We start from the raw sequence: 26336 nt of genomic DNA on the forward strand, positions 1-26336 counted from the left end.
CTGAGTATTTTCACAAAAACAAAGCTGCGAATGTAACGGAATCAAGAAGGATTTGGCCCAAAGCAATGCCATACTCGCACACAACATCATGCCTGTGTTCAGTTAGCATTTACACGCCCCCAACACTGTACTTTTTTCAAGGTTAACATAAATAATTTTCACTGTCTTTCTGTGAAGGCTGAGGAAAAGCAGCCCGGACATTACAGTTCTGTCTCCGTCTGGTAGACATCAACCACAATCCTGTGCCAGGAATGTAGCTGGTTTTGAACTGGAATTGCATTCTCTGTTTACTGGAAGTCTGCAAAAATGCTGTTAAGCTGAGTAGGTCGGTAAGAGAGAGCACACAAAGAAAATTCAGCATGGATCTTCTGGTAGTAATTAAAAAAAAAAAAACACCAAACAAAAAAGATGATAATATCTTCTCTTTCTCACCTAACACCAACACCCTTGTTTGATCTCTCTTCTATGAGCAAGCAAGCTCTATTCAACCAACTCTCAAGCCAAACATCATCAGCAACATGCTCTCTTGATTGTGACATTCTGGGAAAAGGCATCTTTTGTTTGGTTTTCTAACAAAGAGCCCAGAAAGCAAGCCCGTAAAATAAATCCATGTTGTTCATAGTTTTGGAAAGAGTTGACTTCTGCGTATATTATTACCAACTCTTTTCAAATGCCTGGTACCATCAGCGATAAGCGGATCTGGTGACGAGCGAGCTGCACTGAACAGCGACTCAGTTCGTTAGGACTTTGGAGGCTCCTTGTGTTCTTTCTGAAGGATGCGGAGGGAAAACAGATATTGCTTCTCTGGGCTGGATGCTGTAAGTGCAAGAGGTAACGGATCTGTGCCTGGAGCACCTATGTGAAAACTGCTCAGTATTGGATGCCAACTCCTCCCCCGTGCCGGTCCAGCAGCTAACAGTTAGTTGAGACTCCGAAATTAAAATTTTTAAACTTTCAAAAACAGGGAAACATTAACAAGCCTAATTACAAAAGAATGATGTAGCAAGTAAAAAAATAAAATTATTTTAATACAAATGGGATTACGACAAATTTCGAGACAAGTTATCATCAGTGGTTTAACATTTATGTATTTTGTTAATGAGTAGCATTTACATGTGAACAATTCCATTGTAATTTCCTGGTGGTTCCTGAGAATACCACAAAGGAAGGATATTATGCTGAAATTACAAGTCCAAGTCCCGCTGCAGCCTGTGCTTGTCCAGCCAGCCTTGATTGCTTCTATGGCTTGGGCAAGTGAGCTTTTAGAGAAGGTTGTGAAAAACTGTTCCATGTACTCAAGAGGAAAAGAGTCAGCTCTTGGCTTTGCCCTTTTTTGCAGGAAGTCGCCCTGTTGCTTCAAGGTATTTGTTAATTATTTCTTCCTGACTGCTGGGCAAACATGGTTGATATTTACAGTATTCCATTGTATATTCACCCTTTCCCTGCAGAGTTGGAAAAAGGTCAAAGTGAGGATGCTAAATGGGTAATCCTATTTAGCAGCAGGCCACACCCTAATCTGTGCAGTAACATGCAACGACCATTTACAATGAAGTATACGAACACGGTGTACTGTACGTGTGAGATACAAAACCATACAAACAGTATCTGAACATTGTCTCTTTGACACAAGACTGTAAGATTGCCTGTGGTACCCATCTCAGCAGTGTGACAATTCTGCTTAAAAACTGAAAATGATGACGCTATTAATAACAACCCATTCAAGCGCTCAGAGAACACCGGCACTTGTGTGTCAGGAGATGTGGAAGAGCAAATTTTACATAACACACAAACTTACCCAATTCAAATGCATTCAATGATCGTGTAACTACAGGCGTATATATATATATATATATATAATTAAAAAAGGACATCTTAATAACATGAGCACTGCTGTCAAAAACCTCTTCTACTTGCAGGCATCAGTAACTTAAGGAGTATGCCTAAAGTTTTCCAGCCTGTGAATTTAATACCTTTACTGATATCTCTCTCTTTGTATCACTCATGACTTTGAATCAATTCCCTCTTCAAAGTATGAAAGAAATTTTTGGCCAGAAATGACACAGCTAATGATAGTGATGTTAATTAAAAAGCAGTTAAAGTAACAGTAAAAACTGTAAGGTTATTTTCTTACTCTGCATTTGTTTAGATTTTTATTGCTTTTACTGCTGCATATGCTATGTATATGATGATGCAAATTAGCACACTTGGTTTACAGAAATAAATACGTTCTAGCAAAAAGTACCGAGAGTACTTACCTCTGTGGCAGACCTCAGTTCAGTAGCATATCCAAACATATCATTCAGTGGCACCTAAAATGCAAGCATACTATTCTTGTAAAAGCAAGATTTTTTCCATCAACTGTGGATTATCATCCAGTTAATCTCAATTACGATATAAAGAGTCAGTAAAGTCTGGTGCTCTTTGTAAACAGTACTGATCTAATTACCCGTTTTTGTAAAGTGCCTTACTTCAACCAATTTATATTCACAATGTTTTCAGCAGGAAACCCCAAAAATCTCAGAGGTTGAATGTACCAGGTACTGGAATATCCTGAATTCAGTAATCTGTGTCACCTAGCAAGAGATCATAATGTTTGAAATATCTCAAGACTGCAGCTCCAAACACAATTTATGACGCAGGAGTGACGCAGCGTGTGGTTTGTCAGTAGCCAAGGCTTTGCTGAGATGATTTACCCTACCACCACCGTTAGATGTACGCTTCTATATGACCTAACGTGAGAACATCTATGTTTTTAGAAGGGACCTAAAAGAAGGAACACTGAAGGCAAGTCATTTGCATTTATCTGCAATTATTACAGTTAATGCAGGTAACAGCTGAAGGAAGACAGCTGACAATAAGATCTTCCCTCTGAACTCTGTGCACCTGTATTGCTGCACAGGTTCCCTTCACTCTGAGGTAGCACAGTCTGCCCATCTCAAGAAACCCAGGTTCTGTTCCTTTCTCTGCCACCGTATGATTTTAGGTTAGTCGGTTGGCTTCTCCGGAGCAAGATAGATTTATGATAGGTTCACTAATACTGCACAATACACTGCCACGAGTTGAAAACTAACGCTTAGCTACTGAAAAACTAACATTATGTTTATCCACTGAAAAACCCACCTACAAGTTTACACGTACTAGCCAATAAGTAAAACAGTAATGGAGTCAAAAGGCAAGGCAGGAAAAGGTCAGGAACCAGCGAACAACACAAACCTCAGCATATAGGGTAAAGTAACCCTCTGTGCCGTCTTGTCCTGTGATCACTCCATGACGGCGATTAATTCCAGCTATCACTGCTCCTTGGAATTCGGTGGGTGCCATCACCTCCACTGCCATAATGGGTTCGAGTATACGCACAGTGGCGTTTTCCATAGCTGGAGAAAAAAAACTTAACTAAATAATCAAACATCAAAGAGCAAGCCTGGCATAATTCAAGATACCGCTATGTGTAGCAAGGAAGTGTTTTATGGTTGATGCTAAGCGTTTCTTACATCAGTGGGGGAAAAACAATAACCAACAATGTGAAATTCCAGCTCCCCCGCCTTTTATTACTGAGACCGTAATACTAGGAGGCACACAGTTTGATAAAAAGTTCTCTTCATACCTGTGTAAGGATGAAGCTGTTGGTGTTTCTTTACTTTTCATAAAACTAAAGGAATTATTGGGCCCCCCTCAAAATTTCTATAAACTCTCGCATATATTCGGCTCTACACAACCGGCCAAACTTTAAATGTGTGTATGGATACACCAGGCAACAAACAAACCTATAGAAAGGAGGTTGTTAAATTTAGCTCCTACAAAAAAGAAAGCCAGCAGGACTACACATTCAAATGACTGGCTTCATACCTTGCTTTAGGGCTCCTTCTCCTGCTCTGATGAAAGAGATTTCATTGGAGTCCACCATGTGATGTGCACCATCCTCTAGGATGAACCGGACTCCAGATATCCTGTGCCCTGACGCCAGACCTTTTTCACATGCTTCTCGGAATCCCTGTCAAATAACATCTCAAAATTAGCAGTCTGTAGACCAAAATGAAGCTTAAAAAAGAGTTGCGTTAACAGCAGCCTATAAAAGACATTAAGCTTAAAAACCAAAACAACAGTAAGAAAAAAACCCCACCTTTCACAATTTTTAACAGTAATCCTGTATCTACCCAATGGACCCTCTTGCTTGATAAGATAATGGAAGAACATAACAGAGGGGAAAACTTTTCATTCCCAAGTGCCTGAAAACTTTGTAGTAGCATTCTTCAGCACCTCAGTTTGATACTGATATTTTTTAAAAATAGAAATCATGTAACAAGCTAAGGACAAGAAGAAGAAACGTACTCAGGATTTTGCTTTGTTAAGGGACTGTATGATCAAAGGCCAAAAGAATGCTCTATGTGGAAAGAGCTACTCTAACCACTTGACTGAAGAACAAGATTCTTTTAAGACTGCATGCTTTTTCCAGGATTTGGCAAAAACCTTTAAATGCTGCATCATGGAATAATGAAGGAATTATCTTATGTTGATCCGTTGTTGTAGGAATTCAAAGATCATGGTAGGTACTACTTAAAAGTAGTACATGATAAATTGTACAGTTAGAGAGAGACACACACACAGGAAGTCCGCAGAAGAGATGAAAAAGAAGGAATATTTGGTAATTCATGCAGGAAATCCAGCTTAATTACAGTTTCCTACATAACCAGTCTCAGAGAAGTCACAAAAGTTACATATTTCAGGGCTAGAGATGAGAATCGCAAGGCCACAATCAAAAGCAGAAGAGGGCCAATAAAAAGCAGATTCAACAGAAAGAGGCTTGTTTGACTGCAAGAAAGGACAGCCTACCTTCTGCTCTGCAGCACTGCTATGGAAATAGAGCAAGCGCACACCACCAAAGAAAACAAACAGCAGCTTCTAAATTAAGTGGAAAACCTAGGAATGTAAGATATTAAGGAAAGCCACACAAATTTGATTCTGCTCCCACTGAAGTAATGAGAAAAGCCTCCTTGCCTGGGGCAAGACAGTCACAGTAAATGTGCATGGTATAGCAGGAAAACAACAGGAGTCAGTATTTTTTATATTATATACACACACAAAACGCTTGGTACCTTTTCAACAGCGGGCACGAATTGTTTTGGAATATTTGTGCCAACAGTTCTGTCTTCAAACTCTAATTTTGTGTAGTCCTCTGGATCCAGGGGCTCCAGAACGCCTATAACTTTGCCATACTGGCCGGCTCCACCCGTCTGTTTCTTGTGTGTATACTCAAACCTAAGAACAAACACATCCCCGCAGAACACCACATTACTCATTACGCAAACCATGCTCGAACCAGGGTTTTCTAAGGAGAAAGTTCCCAGTCTGTGTTTTACTTTATTCCATTTGGTTACGTTTAACCGAAACGGCTAAATGCCACGACAGCGGCTGAAACAACAGCTGAGGATATTTAATGCCCGAAGAGGGAGCACCACAGTGGTTCGTCTGGCCAGCGGGAAGCTGCGAAATCGTGACGAGTCATCTCTCTCAAAAAAACCACGGGGAAAAACAAGCTGCTTCTGTGTGGCAAGCAACGCTAATAAAACCTGCTTACCTTTAGGCTCCTGCTTTTTGTTGAGCTGAGTAAACAAGGTTTTGTTCTTCCTGCACGCACCTGCGGTTCCCACCCACAAAGCACTTGGACCTGAACCGCGGACACCCAACGAGGGCTTAACCGGGAAGAAAACGCGCGAACGCCAACAGCTGAAATATTTTTGAAGCGAAAACGGGAGGGACTGGAGGTGTCTCTCGAACACCAGCCCCCCCATTCCCCGTCCCACCCGGCTGGGGCGGAGGACGGGCCCCGTCCCGGCTGCTCGCCGCGGGCCGGGGCGGCAGAGGGGCGGCCCCGGTGCCGGCCCCGGCCCCGGCCGCTTCCTGCGGGAGGAGGAAGCCGGTTTCCCCTCCGCCATGGAGCTGCCGCCGAGCCACCACCGCGCCGACCGGGCGGCGGCGCTGGCCGCCGGCTACGTCTGCTACCGCCGGGGGAGCCCCGGCCGCGGCCTGCGGCTGCGGACCGTCCGCCGCGCCGGCAGGAGGGTGAGGGCCGGGGGAGGGGAGCGGCCGGCTGCGGGCCGGGGGAGCCGCTCCCCCGAACGGCGGGCAGCCGGCTTCGCGGCCTCCCCTCGTCGGGACGAAACGGCAGGCTGCGAGGAGGGGGGGCAAGGCCGGCTCAAGGCGGCGGCGGCGGCGGGGACCGTGCCCGGGGTGTTCCGTGGCCGCTACCGAACCTCCCGTCCCTGCCGGACCTCTCCCGAGGGAACTCGGGCCCGAGGAGGATGCTCTTTTCGTGACTGTCAGGACAGACCACACTCACCGCTGACCCGCTGCGGATTTGCTGGTGAACCTGCTAGAACGGGGGTTATAGCAAAACGAGCCTGCTTGCTTAAGTCATTACCGTAGATATCCCCCAAATATATGACGTGATACAGGTCATAACAAAGCGCAGGACGGACTTAATACAAGGAACCCAATTAAGGCTCGCGCCGCAGCCTTTAACCAAGGAGCTCCTTATTGCACGTAATCATACAGGGAGCCCAAATACGGCAATTAAGTAGTACGCGAGACTAGAGACGGATGAGGAGGTACTAATCGGATGCTACACCAGCTGCATATTAAATGAGCAAGCTTAACACAGCAGGAGGAAATAACAGAATACCCTAGCTCCGTACGGGCCCTGCAGAGAATGGCACTGCTGCAGCACATTTCGCCATAACGAGACTCTTTTCCACAATGCAAAGTGATTCATTTAACAAAATAAATGTTCTTCATGTTTTCCTTATTTAGGACATCGATGGTGTTGGGCCTAAGTACCATCTGGAATTGGTGTTAGAAGACATCGTTGACCAAGTGAGTTTAGATTTATTTAATAAATACAGTGTGTGGGCAGAAATTGGCACTACTGACATGTAATGAAAAGCCAATGCTTTATGCTGCTGATCCTAGCTGAGGCCAACGGACACACCAGTTAATAATACTTGGTATCGTGTTTCAGATTTTTCTCTACTGCAAATCGGGAGGAAAAAAAAAAAAAAAAAAAAAAAAAAGACTTAACTTTACCAAAAGGGAACTCCCATTTTTTACACCATAAAAGCCCCAAACATCTGGTACCTACCACTGTGACACAAGAAAGTCCTTGAGGGATGACAAGGACACTTCAGTGTCATTCAATTTCAGATTGAAGCTACTTGAACCCGTTACTCCAACTGAATAGCACAAGTGACATTCTGCATCACAACCACTGCCCTTTCTATCACTGCAGAAAGAAAACTGCCTTTATAGTATAGTCACGGAAATACTATGAATTTAACCTTGTATTAAATAATCACAAATCTCTGTGGGGCCAGACTCAGAGAAAACAGCAACTACCTAAAAAAAACCCCTACATTTTAGAAGTACAAATTACCAATATTTGTATTTAATGAAATATTAATACACATAATTAACTCTGTAACAGGACAGTACTGTTAACTGCACTGCTGAGGTTCTTTACCATCTGGGCAACAAAAACATTGCTCCAGATGTGCAATTCACAATTGAAGGAGAACTTAAGAACACAGATGAAGCAGATAACATATTCTACAGTCAAATCAAGAGCCTGGAAAAAGAGCTTGTGGCAGAAAACATACCAGGTACAAAGAAGGGGTTTGGGCGAGAAGGAGGTTTTTCAGACAATGTCCTCCACGGCCAGAAGCAAACCTGAGCTCAGCTGGTGGTGGTCCACGATCCATATGGGAGCCCCGACTATAGAAGCCAGGAGCGAGGGGGATCAGGCCATTAGCCCTACTCTGAACACATGCTGCTTCACTTTCTCTTATTCGGGGTGGTGTGTCAATCACAACACTACTAAATTCTTTCATCATTTCTGAAATCCAGAACCGATACGTGATTTGCATGTGACTATTCTTGAAAACCACCTGCTACTGTTACCTCTCCCTTTACGAGCATCCTGCTCACTGTTGGTGGCTGTCCTTTGCATAGTACATCAGACACCCCAGTTGTAGTATTGGGGTCTGCTCTTACTTTAGGGCATCCCCTGCCTTTACAGAATGTATGTTAAGAGAAAGAATTGGGAAGAAAACACAGTGGTGATATAGCAGCTCTTCCAAGATTATATGGAAGATCTGTGACACAGCAAGGAACGTAAGGAAGTGACTTTAGCACCAAACCCTACTATTAGGTGATAAGGTTCTGTTAATGGCTGCAGCTCCATGAATCTTAGCTTAATGTATATTTTTCATTTTGTTTGCCAGACAGCCATGGCCACGTGTCCCCAGAAATGGAGCCCATCCGCCTGCTAGCATGGGTTGCCTCTGGCTATGTGATGTGGCAGAACTCAACTGAAAACACTAAGTTCCAATTTGCCCAAATTAAACATGTGAAGCAAGTGGTAAGTTACCATCAATGCCTTGCAAGAAAAATAGCATTTAAGAGCTAAGCAGTTGTGGCATGTACTAGAGTACAGCTGAAGCTAAGTTCTTAAGAAACCTCAACTGTGTCTGAACTTCTTGGTCCGGTTAGTTTTTAAGCCAATGTTTAGTATTGTTCCACCTACCCCTTTCCCATTCCTCTAGCAAATCATGAAGGCTTTCACTGATGGCTTGAGCGTTTATTTAGATCACTCCTTCTCTTCATAAATTTTGTTTACAGAAGCTGTGTCTTCCTGGCAAGAGCAGTATTCTACCCTTACTTAGTTAAGAAAATGGACTCTTCCACCTGGAGGTCATCATGTTGATTACGGTTTTATATTACTTCCCTGCCTTTCATCTGTAATGTAGGCCCAGCTGACAGTATTCTTGCATCTGCATAACATGCATTGGAATACTGTCCTTCATCTCTCCATCTACACCATGATCTAGCAATCAGTCACAGTAATACTGCTTGACATCCCTGCGATAGCCATGTCTAGGCAAATAGCAATGGGCTGCACCTCAAATTCAATAAAACACAATCTACATTGCTTTTGTTCGCAGTATTGCGGTCTCCATCCATTTGCTAGTTCACCTCAAAATGCTAATTAAGAAAGAAAATATTGATCTAATTCCACTCTCGTTACTAGCTTTTTTTATTTTGTTCTTCCCAAACTTACTTTTACTAATTTTTAATTATTTGGGGGGGATGGAGGGGAGAAAACCTAAAATTAATTTTTAGTTGAGCTCTTAGACTTACATTAGCATGATGAGCATCAATTAAGTTTATGATAAGAAAATTGAATTCAGGAAGATGCGTCACAAGACAGAAAGGGAATGGAATACTTCAGGACAAAATATTTTCTATTTTCACTTACTTCTGAGTGGTTACAAGTGATGTGTTTATCTTGAGCAGATCTGGATCTGCCCTAAGCTAAGAAATAAAAATGACTGGCAAATCTCACTATAGCTATTCAAATTAATTGAGTCATTAGCTACCACAATCAACAGGCCTTGCAGATTTCTTGCCTGGAACAGGCTTAAACTGATAAAGCAACTTGCTTTCAGAAAAGTTTTTATCAGAGCAAAATTTTTGATTTTGCTTTTAAATTAATAGAACTCTATAGATTCTCCCAGTTTTTCTCTGTTCTATTTGGAGAAAATGTCCTGTGAGTTAGGAATAACTCCTAAAGGGATGGTCAACTTTAAATTCAAGGAAATTTAGTGTGTAAGCTAGGATAAAGAAGCAGGACTTTGTGTTTAGAAAACCCAATATATCAGGAGTCTTCAGAACAGGCTTTCAGAGGCCGAATGTTTTGGCACTCAGAACAGCCAGTGAATTCCCATGAAGTTCTGGGTATGAAGGAAAGGCAGAAACTTATTCTTGGAGCGTGATTTGTTAACATTTTGCTCCCTCTGATGGCTATCTGAAAGCAGTTCACAGACGCTGCAGGGCTGTGCACAAGCAAGATTTTAAAACCCTCTTTTAACAAACCAGATGAATTTAAGGACAAGGCAGACGGAATAGTATTAAATTAAACCAGCTGTCATCTCTCTCCAGTAATTTTGATCCTCTTCCCTGAAGAATAGGTATGTAAAGAGTATGTTCCAAAGGCCAGTGGGTATTCTGTCACACAATCACTGATAACTTGTTATCCACTGTAAGGCCTCTGGAGTTCCCTCCAAGTTTTATCCTACTGACAATTTTATTTAGGATTATTTGGGCTAAATTGACACTTTATAGAACCAGGTGTTCCCTTCCCAAATGAGTTCCTGAGGTTGAGATATATCTAGCTTCTCTAAGGGAGGAATTAGCATGGTTTTAAGTTTCACAGTCTCTCACATGTAATTTTGGAGTTCACAGAAATACAACAGTATCGTTTTGTTATAGTGACTAAGCTCCATCCGCTTTATTTGTTAACACGAGCTGCCAGTTTTATCCAAAATATATCAGAGAGTTTTTATGCTAATTAAAGAAAACTGATTCACTACTTTCAAGGTGGGGGGAAGCCACAAATTCAACCCTTTTCATCTTGTCTTTCCAGAAAAGAAGTGATGAATATCTTGAATTTGACTACATGATTCTACTTCATGAAATGGTGTCCCAGGTAAAGTCTTTATTTCTAAAAAGCCTTTTTTTGTTTTAAGACTGCCAACTGTGTAACCTCCAATTCAGACACGCAGATAGTGGGGCGGTTGCAGATCTGATGCCTGCAGGCCAGTTAGCAAACAGGGTGAGATTAGGGCAACGATCACTGTCGGTCTCAGCGTTACCGGCTTCTGCCCCCTATGCAGGCAGGAGACAACAGGTCTCCAACTTGTGTCAGCAGACAGTAATTTTCAGCTATTTCTGGGCCCTTCTTGGGAACAGCAGAGGTTTAATATACTGGTCATTCACACAGCTTTCTCCTCTCGGGAGATACTATTGCTAAACAGGCTAGGGATAAAGAGAAGAAGCAGCTGCCAGCATCCTGGACTGCTTAGCTGCATTCCAGCTGGAGCTGTAGAGTGCTTCTACGCTAGAGGACAGCAGTGGTGGACCAGTAGACAGAGTAGCTCTCAGAAGAAAGCACCAGAAACTTTGGTTCCCAGAACAGTATTTACATTCTATGTTATTCTCCATCCTAATTTTGCGATCTGAGCAAGTGTTTTCATAAGAAAAATGCAGAAATTTTGAAAGATAAGTTCTCGATTGTGCAACCTCCTTTAATAAATCATCCAAGGAAAACAATCAGGAGATCTCACTCCCACTTCTAGCTTCACTGCCTCCTTACCCCACTGCACTCTCAGGTAAGTTGGGGCATCTGTAGTGTTTTTAGTTCCTAAGTTTTCTATGAAGAAAAACTCATGAGAAGTAGTAGCTAACAATTGCAGAACAAAAGCATAGGTTCTTCATTGTGCTTGGTTTGGTGAAGGGCAGGTATCCCAAAATATCAACAGCACTAACAGTAAGAGGGGTAATCCAACACAGACATGCCTGAGCTGCAAAACTTGCCTAGATAAAGAAAAACGTAGTTGCAGCAGCATGGAGTACAACACAGGCTGAAAAAAGCTTGCAGGAGAACTTCAGATATTTGGACAGGTCACAGGACTGCACGTTACAGTGCCTACCCTGCGCTGTTACTGGTGCTTGATCAGCCTACTTATAATGAGCCCAGGTATGGCTGTGTTACAGTAGTCAACTCCCGTTCAGTATTGTTCAAAGAACATACCTTCTCACTTTCTACAGGAGATCATTCCCTGGCAAATGACAGTTCTCTGGCACCCACAGCATGGCATTCAAGTAACACAGGACAGCCGTCAGCCAAAACATGCATCGGAATAACAGACCACCTCATACCGCAGGGGAAGAAGCTCAAATGCTACAATAAGCATTTGAAGGGAGGGCAGATAAGTTATGAGGGTGGATATGCAATCAAGGTACGAAGAAAAAAAGTCCTTCCTCAATTAAACTTTTCCTGTACATTGTGCTTTTATCTGATAATCCAAAAGGCACTTTCTCTGCTACGTAATCAAATTCTGCATCAAAGTAAATTAAAAAACCTCTGTTGCCAGAAAGAATACTTACGACACAGGTGCGGAGATGTTCTCCCTGAAGGCAACTTTTGGCTTTCCCATGGTGCAAGGGCAACCGTATTCCCTTTCCATTCGCTGCAGGAAAAAAAAGCAGAATGAAATACAGAGTTGTTCCATTGGAACAATACATTGGAAATTATTTTATTTACAGATCTTTCTGAAATTAGAAACTTAATCAGGGTTAACCAGTTTTTTCGTCTGGGGTTGGATTGATTTTTGGGGTCTTGGTGGTTTTTTTTTTTTTCCCAATGTTACGAATTATTCACTGTCAACCTGCAGTCATCCTTGTGCAGGGGCTATAGCTTTAGATACAGGAAAAGGGAACAGCATTAATTATTTTACTCAAATTTAAGTTTTCCAAGACAAAAGCCATCTTTTCTTCATTCTGTCAACAATTCAGATACATCGATTGTGTTAGACTCAAATAAAGTATGGACATCGTCTTGAAAGAAACAAATAAATCACTAAGCAACTATTCCCTCCTGCCTGCATCATCTCTTATTATAGAATATTTCTGTGTCCTGTAGGAAATCGCTAACGGTAAAAATTTTTATAAGCAAAGGCTGCTAAAGCAAAGCGTAGTGCTTAATACAGCATTTTTTATGGATTTGAACCAAAAAGTAAAAATATTCCAGGCAGAAATGTCATTTAAATAGTTTACAACCCTCAAAATAGAACCACTGGAGAGAGAGATTCTTCAAAAGTTGACTAAGAAGTTAAACTCTTCCCTAAGCAGCTAGTATTGTTCACATTAATGCCACAGTGCTTTCTGTGGGGAAGGTCTCAAAACAGTTGTCACACGATAACCCTGATTTAGACTAAAGCAAGTGGAATTGTGCACCTCCAAACATCCTGTAAACGTGATGTCAGCTTAGGCACCCAATTACAAAATCAGGCCCCTAAAGGTTGGCATCAGTTAGCCCCTCTGCAGATAGTTTTTGGTACAGCAATGCAATGTCTTGGGCAGAAAGGAAGGAGAATTCTTGGTTGGGAAAACAATCAAAACCAGAGTCTGTGGAATGTGCTTTCCAAATTACCTGGGCATAGATTTCCAAGTGCAGTTCCCCCATTCCAGAAACAATGGTCTCTTTGCTCTCATCATCAAAATGGATTCTAAAGGTGGGATCTTCCCTTGTAAAGCGGTTCAGGCCTTTTGAAAACTTATCAAAGTCATTCTGAAAAACAATTACACACACACAAGAAAACATGAACATCCAGAAGTCACACAACAAAAAGGCCTCAAATTCTTCTATCAACTGCTTAGCGCTTCTACTCTCATGAGGTTATTTTCTGAAACACAGCCATAAATTTATAACTGTATTTATCCCTCCAGTTACTTCATGTCCATGTTTACCCAGGTCAAAGACATGCATCTTCTTTATGGCTAAGTGATACCATCTAACGCAATTCACATGCTGAGTTATCTGAACGACATCTTCTTACGTACTTTGAGGATTTTATTACGCTGCTCATTTTAGTCTCTGGTTCCACATCTAATGGCTAACCTGCATAAAAATTATAAAAGCAGCAGAGGAAAGATAACTCAGAAAAAGGTTGATTCATAGGCTCCTACCTTGTTGGAAGGCTTCATAGCTACTGAAATGACAGGATCGGGGATGTGAATTGATTCCTGCAACGACCATAAAGGAAGAGATCATACAGTCGAGTTCCACTACACCTGGTGATGTAATTTCTCCAGAAAAGTTTGGTCACAAGAATTCAGGGTTACAAACAGGGATGACTGTTTTACTTATCTAGCTCATATGTATTATCATAGCATAACAAAATTTTTAACTCTCCTGAGGATTACTACAAGGCTGTAACGCAATGCGTGCCATACTGCCAGCCACAGTATTTCTAACACCGTTTCCTAGATTTAAGATAATCTGGTTTCACACTAGTTAGAAGACTCTGCTTCCTATCAGATTTTGTAAATATATATATATATCTGTAAAAATAAAACTGATGCATTTAAATAAATTTACAAATACATAGCTTAATAGTTTTGAGTAACAGCATCCACTTCGAACAGCCCAGAACAGTTTGCTAACACTGAAGTAGTATTTGATGTCAAGCATAGTAAACAGGTATGTATCTCTCTTGCACACAGCATACTTCTATATATTCAGGCTTCTTAAGGTATAAGAAATAACCACAAAAAATATTTGTGGTTGTGTATACATCAAAAAATATTTATATTGAACAAATGATTACAAACTTTCACAACAAAATCCTGGTGAATTGCAATGCATGAGGCATACAGATCAAAAGGGGTACTCACCATGGAAATGTCAGTACTGGTTTTATCAGTGAACGTGTCCCCACTAGCACAATCAATTCCAAACAGCGCACATATGTCTCCCGCGTAAACTTCATTTACATCCTTAAGAAAGAAAAGTTTACTATTTAGATAACATTGAAAGATATATTACAAACTACACCTGGTTTTAAGAAGATATATAAATACTGTGTTTAAAAGCTTGAAGTTAAGCTCCTTTGAAAATTCCAGCTTTGATAAAATCCTCTGTAAATCTTCTCTCTCTTTATTGAAAGCACAAAAAGGAGACCTGAGCTTGGATGCGAATTTGTTCTAGTTTAAGGATGCGAACACACTATGTTTTAGGCAATCCTGACCCAGCTATAGAGTTCAGGAATTTTAAACAGGAAAGGGTAGGATTTGCAGCAGCTTGAGAATCAATTTTTAGTTCAAGAATTGTATTCAGTGATCACATGGAAGAAAACTTGTGTATTTTGCTAGTCCTATTTCCCCTCTCCCAGAAGTACAGAATATGGGGATAATACCACAGCTGGCTTGCTTTAGCTATCACCTCAAAGCCATTTTATAGTGCTTCTTGGGCAAAGATTCTTCCACTTCAGTGGAAACAATACATTAGAGACCAGTTCCAGTTTCTTGTAGAGCTCTAGTAAGTGCTACAGACAACTATCAATTAACAACAACAAAAGCAGAAATTTGACATATTGCATTGTTCAGAGATCATTGGAAAGTGAGAAGCTTGTTTAGTAAAAGTGGCTCAAAAGGCAATCTGTGTGGATTGTACCTCTCACACTCACCTCCATGTTGTCTGAATGCATACGGACAAGTCTTTGCACACGCACTCTCTTCCCAGTCCTAGTGTTATATATATAATCAGATTTCTTCAGCATCCCCTGATAAACTCGAATATAAGTTAATTGCCCAAAACGGCCAGCCTGGAATGAAAATTCATTAAAAATCAGATATAATCATTCTGGGAGTCAAGACCACTACTATTCAAAGCATCATTTGCACTAACTGACTAAATGTTTCTGTTTTGATTTTACACACTAGACACGTAAATGAAACTTTTATTAACATAGTCTCAGCTTTCACTTGGCTCTGGAATAGAATCTGGCATCTCCTGGCAATTTTCTTTACTTCACCAATTTTACCACTCCTAAACTTTCCCAACAGAGGCATACATTAACTAGCAATTTGGCCAGCCACTTTCCATATGAAATCTGAACTGCTACTCTCTAGGTAGCAAAAAACTTGTTTGGTTAAGACTTTGTACTTTTTCCTCTCCAACTCTCTCGTGTTCCATTGTTTTCAACTTCAAACGAAACCAGGATTTTTCTCTGAAAGCATTTGAAATAAGCCCATAACCCCCCCAAATGTTCAGGTTTTAACTAAGAAAATCATGAAGTATTTGAGGCACATAGCCCATTTTAAAACTTCCAAATTGGCAGTGTTTGATACATTTGTGGATTTATGGTGGAAACCAGTTTTTTAAAAGAAGTTAAATTTAAATTTAATTTAAACATAAACTTATTTTAAAATTTGTTCTACATAAGTTTTGGCAGTACCATCTATTTGGACTCGCTCTATTTTCTCTCAAATCTGGAAACCTTCCTTTCTTCTTCACAGTGAACACAATGTGAGTACAACTTTTGCCCCGCAGAGGTCAGATACTGGTAGCGTGGGAAACTTGCAAGCAATTGAATAAAGTCAGCTAAATAATGTCCTGGGCATCCATTCTCTAGAAACTTTCTGCTTAGCTTTACCATATACACAGCGACCAAGTAAAAAAGCCATCACATGCACAAAGAGAGAGACTGAAAATACAGAGCTTTAAATATGTGCTTTTCCCCCCAAAACAAAAGGCACTTCCCAGGCATTAATGACAAGCCACCAATAGCTCAGTGCAAGGAAGACTTGCGTACACCACAAACTCTTGCAGAAAATGCCCTGCTTCTCTACTGGTTTTGCTGCATCAGAAAGGAAAACAGTAACAGCTTACCTCCAGTTTAAAAGCAAGGCCTATAAAAGGCTGGGAATCATCTCGAGCAGAGTTCAATAGGAACTTGGTTTTGTCCTCAGACTCCCTTAAAAACAGGGATGGAGAGGGAGTTTATGTTATGAATCAAACATGGCAGCCTCCTCTAAACATAAGCCGAACCTCAGAAAGTCCCAAGGGCCTTCAGTTTCCTGTTTGTAACTGAGACTTAAAAATGCTCACATACGTAGCTCCCATGTGCTCAGAAAGTACCTCAGAGAAACTGCAGCAGATCCCCAAAAGGTCGAAACTATGACAAATATCACTAGTCCTTCATATCATCCAACTATTTTGCCATGAAAGCAATTAATCATACACTCAGACACAACTCATGAGCAAGTCCAGTTTTAGAGTGAAGAAAGAAACATCACACTATGCTCTGACAATGCTCATGAGCCATGTGAGAAGTTTTAGTCCATCGTAGTAGGCAGATCTTAGAGGCAGGGAGAGGCACAACAGCAGTGAGGACTCAAAAGAGTCAGGTAACCCCTGGGAGAAAAAGTCATAAACTCTATTTATTAGCATCATTTCTATTTAGCTATCATTATATTGTCTGAACAACTCAAACACATTAAGTGTGTTATGACCACCCCGAAGCCATGACTGGAATGTTAAAGGCTATTTACTGGCTCTAATGTTGGGTTTCATGCTTCTTAACTGTGAAAGCACATCAACAAACACGTCCAAAGAATAAAATGTTGTTTATACATTTCAGATATGTTCTCTCCTCTACTGTAGGCATGGTTTTAAGGGTTGCTGTTAATTTCTAAGAAATTATCTCATCAGATAGTAATTTTTCAAATCTAATATTTAATGTGTGTTAAAAATACCATAACCCTCAAATGAGAGAGGAGCTTTCTTAGTTTTGGAAGTTTGTGCAAAATTATTTAATATGAATGGTAAATGATCATATATTTTGTTAGTAATATTTCCTGCTACATATTACACTGCTTTGAAACCCGATTTCAAGACCACTCCTTATGCTCATGAATATACTTACCCCTGGTTAATAATAGCATAGTTCTCAACCTCTGAAGGATTGGGGAGGTATTCCAGGACGGCATCCAGCAACGGCTGTACTCCTTTGTTCTTTAAAGCACTTCCCACAAGCACTGGGGTAAAGGACTTCTTCAGTGTTGCTCTTCTGATTGCAAGCTGAAAAATATCCGTGCATTACTCTCCTCCTGCAACAACTTCAGGAGTCTGACACAGTACCAACCAGGCAGCAGTCTAGATTCTCTCTCTCTCTCTTTGCTGGTCATCTCTACTGGAGTAAAGTAGCTGCTCCCACACAGTCTCCTGTACAACCCCCTGCACATAAAACTTACTCACCAGAATTCTAGAAGCGTGAGGGGTTTTTTCTCCCCTTATCTTAAATTCAACTTAAAAATGAAAATGCCCAAGATAAATATAATGATAACCCCCAAATACTCAGAAAGTTTCTTGATTTCTCAGCTGGTAAAGTCAGGACTCTTCATTTCTGATTTAGATGTCTGTTCCCCCTATTTAGTTATGTTGGGACACAATACACATTTAAATTTGTGGAAGTAAGATGAGATGCTTCAGTATCTTTAAACTACAGAAAACTCTTCTGAAAGAGGAAGTTAGGTAGGGAAGGGATATTTGGCTAAGTGCCATGCTCAATGAATCATCATTTTTTGAAGAATGGTTTAAAAAGTGCAACAGAAGAACCTATTTACATTCATCTACAGACCTGCTGAAGTTGCACCAACTGTCTTGGGAATCTTTCCAGGATGTCCTGGTAAACTAAGAAAGATAAACTAACTGCACAGTAATCTCATGCTTATTCAGTGCCTTTCACTCAAGCATCACACGATGTTACAAAGCACAACTGAGCACCAACAACTTCCATAACAGTGATCATAGCCATCTTCCATAAAGGTGGACAGAAGCCATCTGCCCCCCTCCTATCCTGCAATTAATTACTGAAGCCGAGATTGCCACCTTGGTCCCACCTCTCCCTGCCACTAGAGGATGCCATCTCCCTACACTTCCAGGCCCTCACTCCAACTGAAAGCAGCTCCTGTCTTCTTTGATAAACTAAAAGAAATTAATTCTCCTTGATAGACCAAGATAGTTAACCACATCATCTAATCTGGGAGTTACCTGGAGTACCCCAAGACAGACAGTTAAGATATCTCCACAATTAACAGAGAGAACAGTAGTTGCTTAAATTTGTTGATGTAATGACTTCACAAAAATAATACAAGGAAAAAATCCTACATCAACAATTCTGCTCATCTAGCCCATGTCTGTTCTCATATACCAGAGCACTGGAAATATGGCTTACTGATGCCCGGTGTTTTTATTCGGCCACGTGTTTTCAAATGAAGCAACATGACTGCAATTTATCCTCATCAACAACTACCTTGAGGAAAAAAGTAATTTTATTTTCCCATAAAGATTATTGTCACTAAGCGCCCCACTGAGTACCTGGGGCACATCAGTTGAATGTAGCATTAGGGATAGCAGCAAATTAGGTGATGTTTAAGCAGCTGATCTTCAGCAAACATCATATGCTATGACTGTGGCATCCAGGAGTGATACTTAGCATCATTTCCACAAAAAGATTATTTTCAGTGGAAACCTGGCTGCTGGCCACTGAAAGAAAATCCATCTTCAGGGACATATTAGTACAAATTAACCTGCATCTACAACACTATAGCCATTAGAGCTGTAATTAATTGGCTTTCAGAAGTGGGAAGCAGAGGCATGCTGAACAGACAAATTTATCTTGGTAACAGATTTCCCTCCCAGCAGGAGCTATCAAAACCAGCTTCCTGTTAAAAATCTCTCACCTCTTACAGCAACACAGTGTATTCACATCAGTACCACTCCCTCTGCCAGGTGAAGGACAGATCCTTACAGGTCTCTAAAACTGCTATTACATTTCTGTCTTTATCAAAGTGAGAAGGGCTGCTTTGTAACAGGAATAGCTCAGGCTTTGTAAAATAGTATTTAATTACTGGAACAACTAAATGCCTGGTTATCAATAAGATATATATTTGCATGGTACTTTCAAAAAAACCCTTGTGCTTTTGTCTCAAGCCAAGCTGGGATATACAGGTTCTTGCATATTCTTCCTAGAGACATTAATCACCAGTAAGTCACCCGTACAGCCAAACCAATTTTAAAAAAAACAACAAACAAAAACAAACAAACAAAAAACCAAAACCAAAACCCACCTCCAAACCGAAGGTTTGTTGCAAAGTTAAAAGCAAGCAAAATTTAGGGGTCAGGAAAATTCAAATAAATAAACCTTAAGGGGCCTTGCAACACTCATCAGCTCTGAGGGTCTGCCAGTCCTCTATATCCCAACAGATAGAGTGGACAACTTCCAGGAAAGCAAGCACTGCAAGCCATAACAGGGAAAGGGCTACTGCACAGAGGCAACCAGGCACTACTAATGGGCCAAATACTTAGAACAGGACTTAAATATCAAAGCTATGTTTAAAGTAGCAACCTCAGTGATCACATCTGATCTGAACTCAGCTGGCCTAGCAGGCTCCACTCAGAGTTAACAACTCCTGCTTATAACATATATGTCTCAATTCAGCTTGTCTTCTTCAGCTACCAACTGAAGCACGCAGCTGCAGGCAAAGAAAAGCAAAAGGAGGTAGCAAGTGCCATGTCAGGCAGGCTCCGGGCCCCAGGGAGACTCCGTGCAACACCACTGCTCAAAGACAAGCTGTTCTAGCTCCAAAAGTAGCTCTCTTCGAAAAAGCGGTCTGTCTGCAAGGCTTCTCCCACTGCAACGGGCTCTTCAGACCTCACTTTTTTATTTAATCACATTAAGCAACTGGTCTCCTGTAGCAGTTTCAATTTTTGACTCATTAATAACTATTAACAGCAGGCACTAGAAGATTACCGCTCAAGTTAACTTCCAACACTAGCAAGAGGTGGTGGCTGACAGCAAGATGCATCACACAAATCCTTGCACCGAGCGTGCATTAAGGGCAAAAACCAACCATGCTGAGATCAGGCCTGCAAACCATACAGCCCTCAGTACGGTTCCCTTACGCTACCGTCTGCCAAGACACAAAGCCTCACAGACTGCAGTGTGTCAACAGCTACATGTTGCTGTCTTGAGTTACACACCTACCCCATGGGGCTGTGCGGTAAACGCAAACCAGCTTAGCACTTCTTCTCTAAGGGTACGTGTCCTCAGATTAACTTTACGCTCACGACACAGCAGAAGCAGGTCCACGTGCGGCACAGGCTCTCTTATGCTCATGCCAGGATAGCCAAGCTTTTGCACCTGTCCTGACTAAAGCTAATACCACAGTAACTCAAGAAGCATCATTAGTCAACTACAAACCTTAAAGGGACTGCCATCCCACGTAACAATCCGCTATGGTACGTGTCGATTGCCAAGTCTGACATAAAACAGTCTAAAAGAAGGAATATACGTTAGTCTGCTGTCCAGCCTCCAAGGAACTGCACAAGCAGATCTCACCCTGGAGCGAACAGTAGCAGTACTTGGATAAAGACTGTACAACTGCAGCTGATCTCCCTAGGCCTCCCTACCACCTTTTATTATGTAGACATGTGCTTGAAGAAACAGTGATACCAAACTGTCATGAAAACAAGTAATTTTCAAGTCCATGGCCATCTGATTACTTCTGTGAGCATCCTTTTATGTTGGCACATTTGCCATTTGATATCTGAAGTATTTAATAAAATAAATCACATATCAATTTTTTCCCCTCATTCAAGAAAGGCAATTCTCTTCCTTTTTTTTTGAAAACTGTGTTTTGACCTGGATTCTTTTCCTCTGGAGTCTCCAAGTAAAGTCATTGCAGTTCCCTTCTAGTGTACTGCTCTTTTCACTTCGAATATAATCAGTGCAAATAAAAAACAAGGCAGGATTTCCCAGGCACAAAGATGACTTACAGCATGTCAACAACTGACTTGCTGTGGGACACGAAGCAAGTCATAGCCATCAAGCTGTAACATGGGCAAGGCAACAGAATGACAAAAATGACTAGGTGAACCTTTCAGCCATGTGCTAGTCCCTAAAGGGCACACACAAGCTCAGTCTTTCCAATGCAAATCAAAAAAACAAATTTGGAATGGGCCCTCAACATGGAGTGAAGTGGGAGTCCACCTGTGGGAGGTGACACTCATACCAGAGAACTCAAGCATACAAAATTTCTTCAAGACTTCAAGAAATTTTTTATTGGGGGGAGGGGGAGAATAGTGACACAAAAAAGTGAGATAACACTGCTACAGGAAGAACCACCACAATAAAGTTACCTTTAACTCAGCTGCTGTAGGAATCTTTTCTTCCAAAAACAGCTCCCCAAGTTGATCATCCGAGTTAGCAACACATTCGATCAATTCCCGACGTCTTTCTGCAGCCTCAGCTCTAAATTCAGCTGGAATTTCATCATACCGAAGAGTCTGGCTACACATACATAAATAACATAACCACTCTAAAGGAGTACCACATGAATCAACCTTTCAATCACTAATCATTGTTGTGACCAGCCCGACCAAGAAAAATTCACCGTTGACATGGATATTGAGGGGAAAAAAAAACCCACATGAAAACATCAACATGCTTGAGCAGGAGAGGGTTTCTTCCCACTCTTAGTAGGAGCTTGCAAGGATGCGGGATAACCTGTTCAACAACCTCACCCACATCTTATCTTCACCCCAGTAAGCTCACGCCAAACATCAGTTCCCGTTATGAAGCAAGTCTCTTATTTCTCAGGGTGGCAAGTGTGGCTACCACCTCTCCGCACTACTGCGGTTAGCAAACAATTCATGCTGCAGCTACCCATCACTAAACCTGACCCTGCAGAATCATTTTGCTGTAACTTGGAGAGCTGAAGGGTGATACCTCAGCCCTAGAACAAGCCACATCCCTAACTTTCCAAATAGCAGGCTTTTTCATCTCCGAAGAGAAACTATAGGTAGTTCCTCATACAAAGACTAGCTCCAGCTAAGAAACATGCAAGTTTCAAAACTTACCCAAGTGCGCCATCAAAATATATAGCTTTTTCTTCAATAAGATCTATAATTCCTTTAAAGTTTCCCTCCAGCCCAATTGGAATCTGAACAAAAGCTGCATTGTGTTTTAACTTGGATCTGAAAAAGAGAGCAAATATAAATTAGTTCAAGAAAAAAGTTGTTTCTATATATGTGCTCCAGATGGTCTTTGAACAACATCCCACTCCTACAAAATCACCATCTTTTGTTCTTTGGACAGTGCCAAAAATCTACCAATACTGATGAAAAATGCCTAGTTGCATTTTAACCTGAGTGATTGCCAGCCCTCTATATCCCAACAGCTACAGTGAGCAACTTTCATGGGAAAGAAGGCAGTGCAAACTGGCTTCAGATTAATTACTTGATTATGCGAGTTGCTTCTCCCTTAATGTGTATTAATGCATGTATCTCACACATCAGATCAGGCACAGAAAGACTGCAGGTAAGGAGCAAGCAGGACTTCTGGTATCCAAACTAGAAAATGTCCAACCCTATGTCATTTTCCTGCTGTAAGCTACAGCACATTTCCTACCAGGACCTAGGAAAAATTAAAACGCTGTTCTCAAAGTAGCTCCAAATATAGTTCCATCAACAAAATAAATACCAAAACCCCAATTCTTGGTCACTGCAAGCCTGGGCTGACATTAACATTTGTTTTTCGTGATAAAATGGACACTTGCTATAGGTCAGATTAAGATTTAACCTCAAGTCAGGTATTATCCTCCAAAACTGCAACTACAGACCCCATGAGAGAATGCTTTTCAACATTCTTAGTATTAACCTGCTATGTGAATAGTTCAGAATTATCTCACAAATAATTTAAAATTATAAATACCTCAATTGTTGTACTGCTCTGGTTGGACTAGAGCCCAGTCTGTCCAGTTTATTGATGAATGTTAAAAATGGCACACTATAACGTTTCATTTGCCTGTTCACAGTTATTGTCTGGCACTGAACTCCTCCAACAGCACAGAGAACCAGAATAGCTCCATCAAGAACTCTCAAAGATCTCTCCACTTCAATTGTGAAGTCCACATGTCCTGAATAACAAACGCCCCAGTTATTCACAGATGACAAAAGGTAATGAGAAATTGTTTTCTCATACACGCAGAAAAAAGCAACAACCAACAGAATCAGTCTCCAGCTATACAGAAAGAGCCACATTAGCTCAACTTAAGTGATTAACAAACAAGAAGACGGCACCGTGTCCTTTGTGTACACGAAGGAACAGCAATCGTAATGTGTTCAGAACTGTTGTTACCTGGCGTGTCTATGATGTTGATGTTGGTGTCTTTCCACATGGTGTATGTTGCTGCAGACTGAATTGTGATTCCACGCTGTCGTTCTAGCTCCATTGAATCCATGACAGCCCCAACTCCATCCTTACCTCTCACCTTAGGAGAAAATAAAAAGAAAAAAATTTAGTCCAAGGGAGTTTACTAAGAATTTTGCATGTGCAGGAGTGATGCTTTACATACTGAGCATCATCTTTCATGCAGTGAAGAACAGCAGACATGGCAGAATCACTTATAATCTTTGGACTACAAGCAAGTTTGATTTTTTTGCAGCTGCACCTGCAAGTTTAATGTATTTTGCTCTCCTGAGGATCATTCCTGAAAAAGGTTATCAGAAATCTGCTAGAAATTATGCTTCACTGTGAATTTAACAAGATAACATACCCAAAGCTAAAAATTACATCCCTGTGTTCTCTGTTTCTCACAGTCATCTTTGAGTACATCAAAAGAAACATGTATCTTCCATGTATGTTTACCATGGAGATGGTAAGGGAGCAGTAAGTCTTTAAATAAGATTTGAAGTGTTCTGAAAGAGGGAGAACACTGCAGTGAAGGAGGAATTACTTTCTATCCCTTTGACCTCCACTTATTTTTAAAGGGGTATCAGGGAAACCAGCAGATTTTTAGGATTCCCTCTCCAGCTTGACCAGAAGAGCCGTGCTGGGCCCACCAAGCGTAGCTCCCTCACCCCACGCATTACACCGTGCAAATGAACAAGTCCCAGCAACGTTTCAATGGCACCCAGCATGCTCAGCCCACGAAGAGCAGCTCTTTTCCGGAACCCTCTGAAAACCCGACCTCGTGCATTTGTGCTATCCTGCCCGTATAGAAGAGGATTCGCTCCGTTAACGTCGTCTTCCCCGAGTCGATGTGGGCCGAGATCCCAATGTTGCGGATCCTCTCATTGGGAAGCACTCCTGAAGAACAATGCCTGCAGGAGTTCAGGAGAAACTGAAAGGCAAGAGAAAATCGCCGTTTTAGTTAGGAACAGATCAAACGCGGCTCAGTGTGCTGACAAACGTCCAGTCAGTCAGCTTTTCTGCGGCAAATGGGTCATTTATAGCAAAACGCCCTTTTCCAAGCACCCACCGGGTCACGTCAAAGCTTTCCGCTGCACTCGAAGAACGTAGGCAATCCCTCCGGGCTAAGTCTGGCTTTGCCAGCCCCGCTTTTCAAACCCCGCCGTTATGTTCCCACTCTACCCTTTTTCTCCTCCTACTCCTTTGACCGAGCGGCTGCACGTTTTCCTGCAGCTGACGGGGTGCTTTCGGGCGGGCCTGTCCTCTACCCCGCCACCATCCCCTTCTCCTCGGCTCCCCTGCTTCCCGCCCGCCGCCTCAGTAACGGGCAGGGGAGGCCGCATCTCCCGCCTGGACACCCGACATCTTGCGTCCGACCTCCCCGCGGTCACCTCGCCCCTCACAAGGGCTTCGCCGGGCTCCGAGAGACCGCACCTCCCGCCTGGACACCCGACATCTTGCGTCCGACCTCCCCGCGGTCAGCTCGGCCCTCACAAGGGCTTCGCCGGGCCCTGACAGGCCGCGTCCCCGCGCCTCCTCCGCAGAGGCTCCCGCCCTTCTCCCGGCCCGCCGCCCCTCACGAAATGGCCGCCGCCGGTTACCTGCCGCCGCCGCCGTTGCTGCTGTTGTTGCTGCAGGAGCCTCGGCGCCGGTCCGGTCCGCAGAACCCGCAGCATGGCTCCCTCCTGCCGGCCCCGGCCCCGTTGTTTCCGGGGCACCGCGCATGCGGAGCGGGGGAACGGGCCGCCCTCCCCGGGGTCAGCCCGCCGCGGGGCCGGGGGGGAGGCCGCGGTGGTGGTTCTTGGGACGGAGCCCCCTGAGCGTTTTAATTAGCCGCCTTGAGGCAGCGATGAGGATTTTGTGCTGCTGCTGGCAGCGCTTGAAGACGCGGTCATCAGAGCAGTACTGTAACTGCAGAGCAGGATTAGCTGATTTTACAAAAAAAGGCTGGTCTCGAGTGCAGGGGTACCGCTCGCAGGCATGCTCACCCTAATTAGCAGCAACTACAGAGCCGGGCTCCGCGTCAAAAAAAACAACAGTACGGCAGCACTGCATGAAAAAGGAAGGGAAAAAATAATAAAATCTCATGGTACGTAGGAGGATGCTGCGTGGAGCGGAGGCAGCAATCTATAACGCTGTCAGTGTTGGGTTGCAACGGCAAGGAAGGTTCAGTCACGTCGGCGTTGCAGGTACACAGACGGAGCAGCCCGGCTTAGGCCAGGAGGTGAAGTTGATGCCGTTGCTCTGCATAACTTCCCTCTCATAAACACCACTTCTAAAAGAGGAGATTCTCGCATTCAGAATCAGGTAAGAGCATCCATACCGTGGCTGTTAGAAGAGATGGCATACATGGCTCAGGGAAGCTACAGTGTGTACCTATAGTCTCAAATATACAAAAAAAAAAAAAAAATCCCCCACTACTAGGATCGCAGCAGGAACAGTTCCAGAGGAGACTCCAAGAGCAGTTCTGCAGCAGAGAAAGGGCCTGGCCATCACCATAGTCAAGTCCCACCCCCATCCATTCATTTCGGGCAGGCAAACTTTTTTTTTGTGGTAAATGCATGTTTTCCTTCTGGAAACGGAGGGGCATACTTGCCCCCATTGTGTTGCTAGTGGTGTCACATATAAGAATGTTTCAGAGCAGCCCAAAATAAGTAACACACAAGTCATTTTGTGGTGTAGAGTAAG

The 26336-nt window shown here is 42.4% G+C and overlaps 2 protein-coding genes across 3 annotated transcripts; one reads left to right on the top strand and one right to left on the bottom strand.

Annotated features, from left to right (window-relative positions):
- Positions 1 to 1007: 1007 nt before the first annotated feature.
- GFM1 (G elongation factor mitochondrial 1) lies at positions 1008 to 25378 on the bottom strand. 2 transcript variants are annotated; one of them, XM_069792855.1, is made up of 18 exons: positions 25250 to 25378; positions 24427 to 24579; positions 23595 to 23727; positions 23169 to 23373; positions 22316 to 22432; positions 21596 to 21746; positions 17319 to 17473; positions 16283 to 16367; positions 15078 to 15215; positions 14287 to 14388; positions 13579 to 13635; positions 13043 to 13180; positions 11998 to 12080; positions 5094 to 5256; positions 3847 to 3991; positions 3214 to 3374; positions 2256 to 2309; positions 1008 to 1442 (listed from the first exon to the last, which is right to left on the bottom strand). In XM_069792855.1, exons 1-18 carry the CDS (start codon positions 25322 to 25324, stop codon positions 1311 to 1313), a joined length of 2247 nt encoding a protein of 748 aa, XP_069648956.1. In that variant the 5' UTR covers positions 25325 to 25378; the 3' UTR covers positions 1008 to 1310. The 2 variants fall into 2 exon arrangements, with proteins under 2 accessions (XP_069648956.1, XP_069648958.1); XM_069792857.1 differs by having other exon boundaries at positions 24427 to 24581; positions 25258 to 25359.
- LXN (latexin) lies at positions 5558 to 12483 on the top strand. The gene is made up of 6 exons (XM_069792869.1): positions 5558 to 6060; positions 6808 to 6870; positions 7478 to 7652; positions 8274 to 8410; positions 10475 to 10537; positions 11659 to 12483. Exons 1-6 carry the CDS (start codon positions 5932 to 5934, stop codon positions 11752 to 11754), a joined length of 663 nt encoding a protein of 220 aa, XP_069648970.1. The 5' UTR covers positions 5558 to 5931; the 3' UTR covers positions 11755 to 12483.
- Positions 25379 to 26336: the final 958 nt, after the last annotated feature.

This window comes from Haliaeetus albicilla, chromosome 9 (genome assembly GCF_947461875.1).
Source record: "Haliaeetus albicilla chromosome 9, bHalAlb1.1, whole genome shotgun sequence".
NCBI lineage: Eukaryota > Metazoa > Chordata > Aves > Accipitriformes > Accipitridae > Haliaeetus > Haliaeetus albicilla.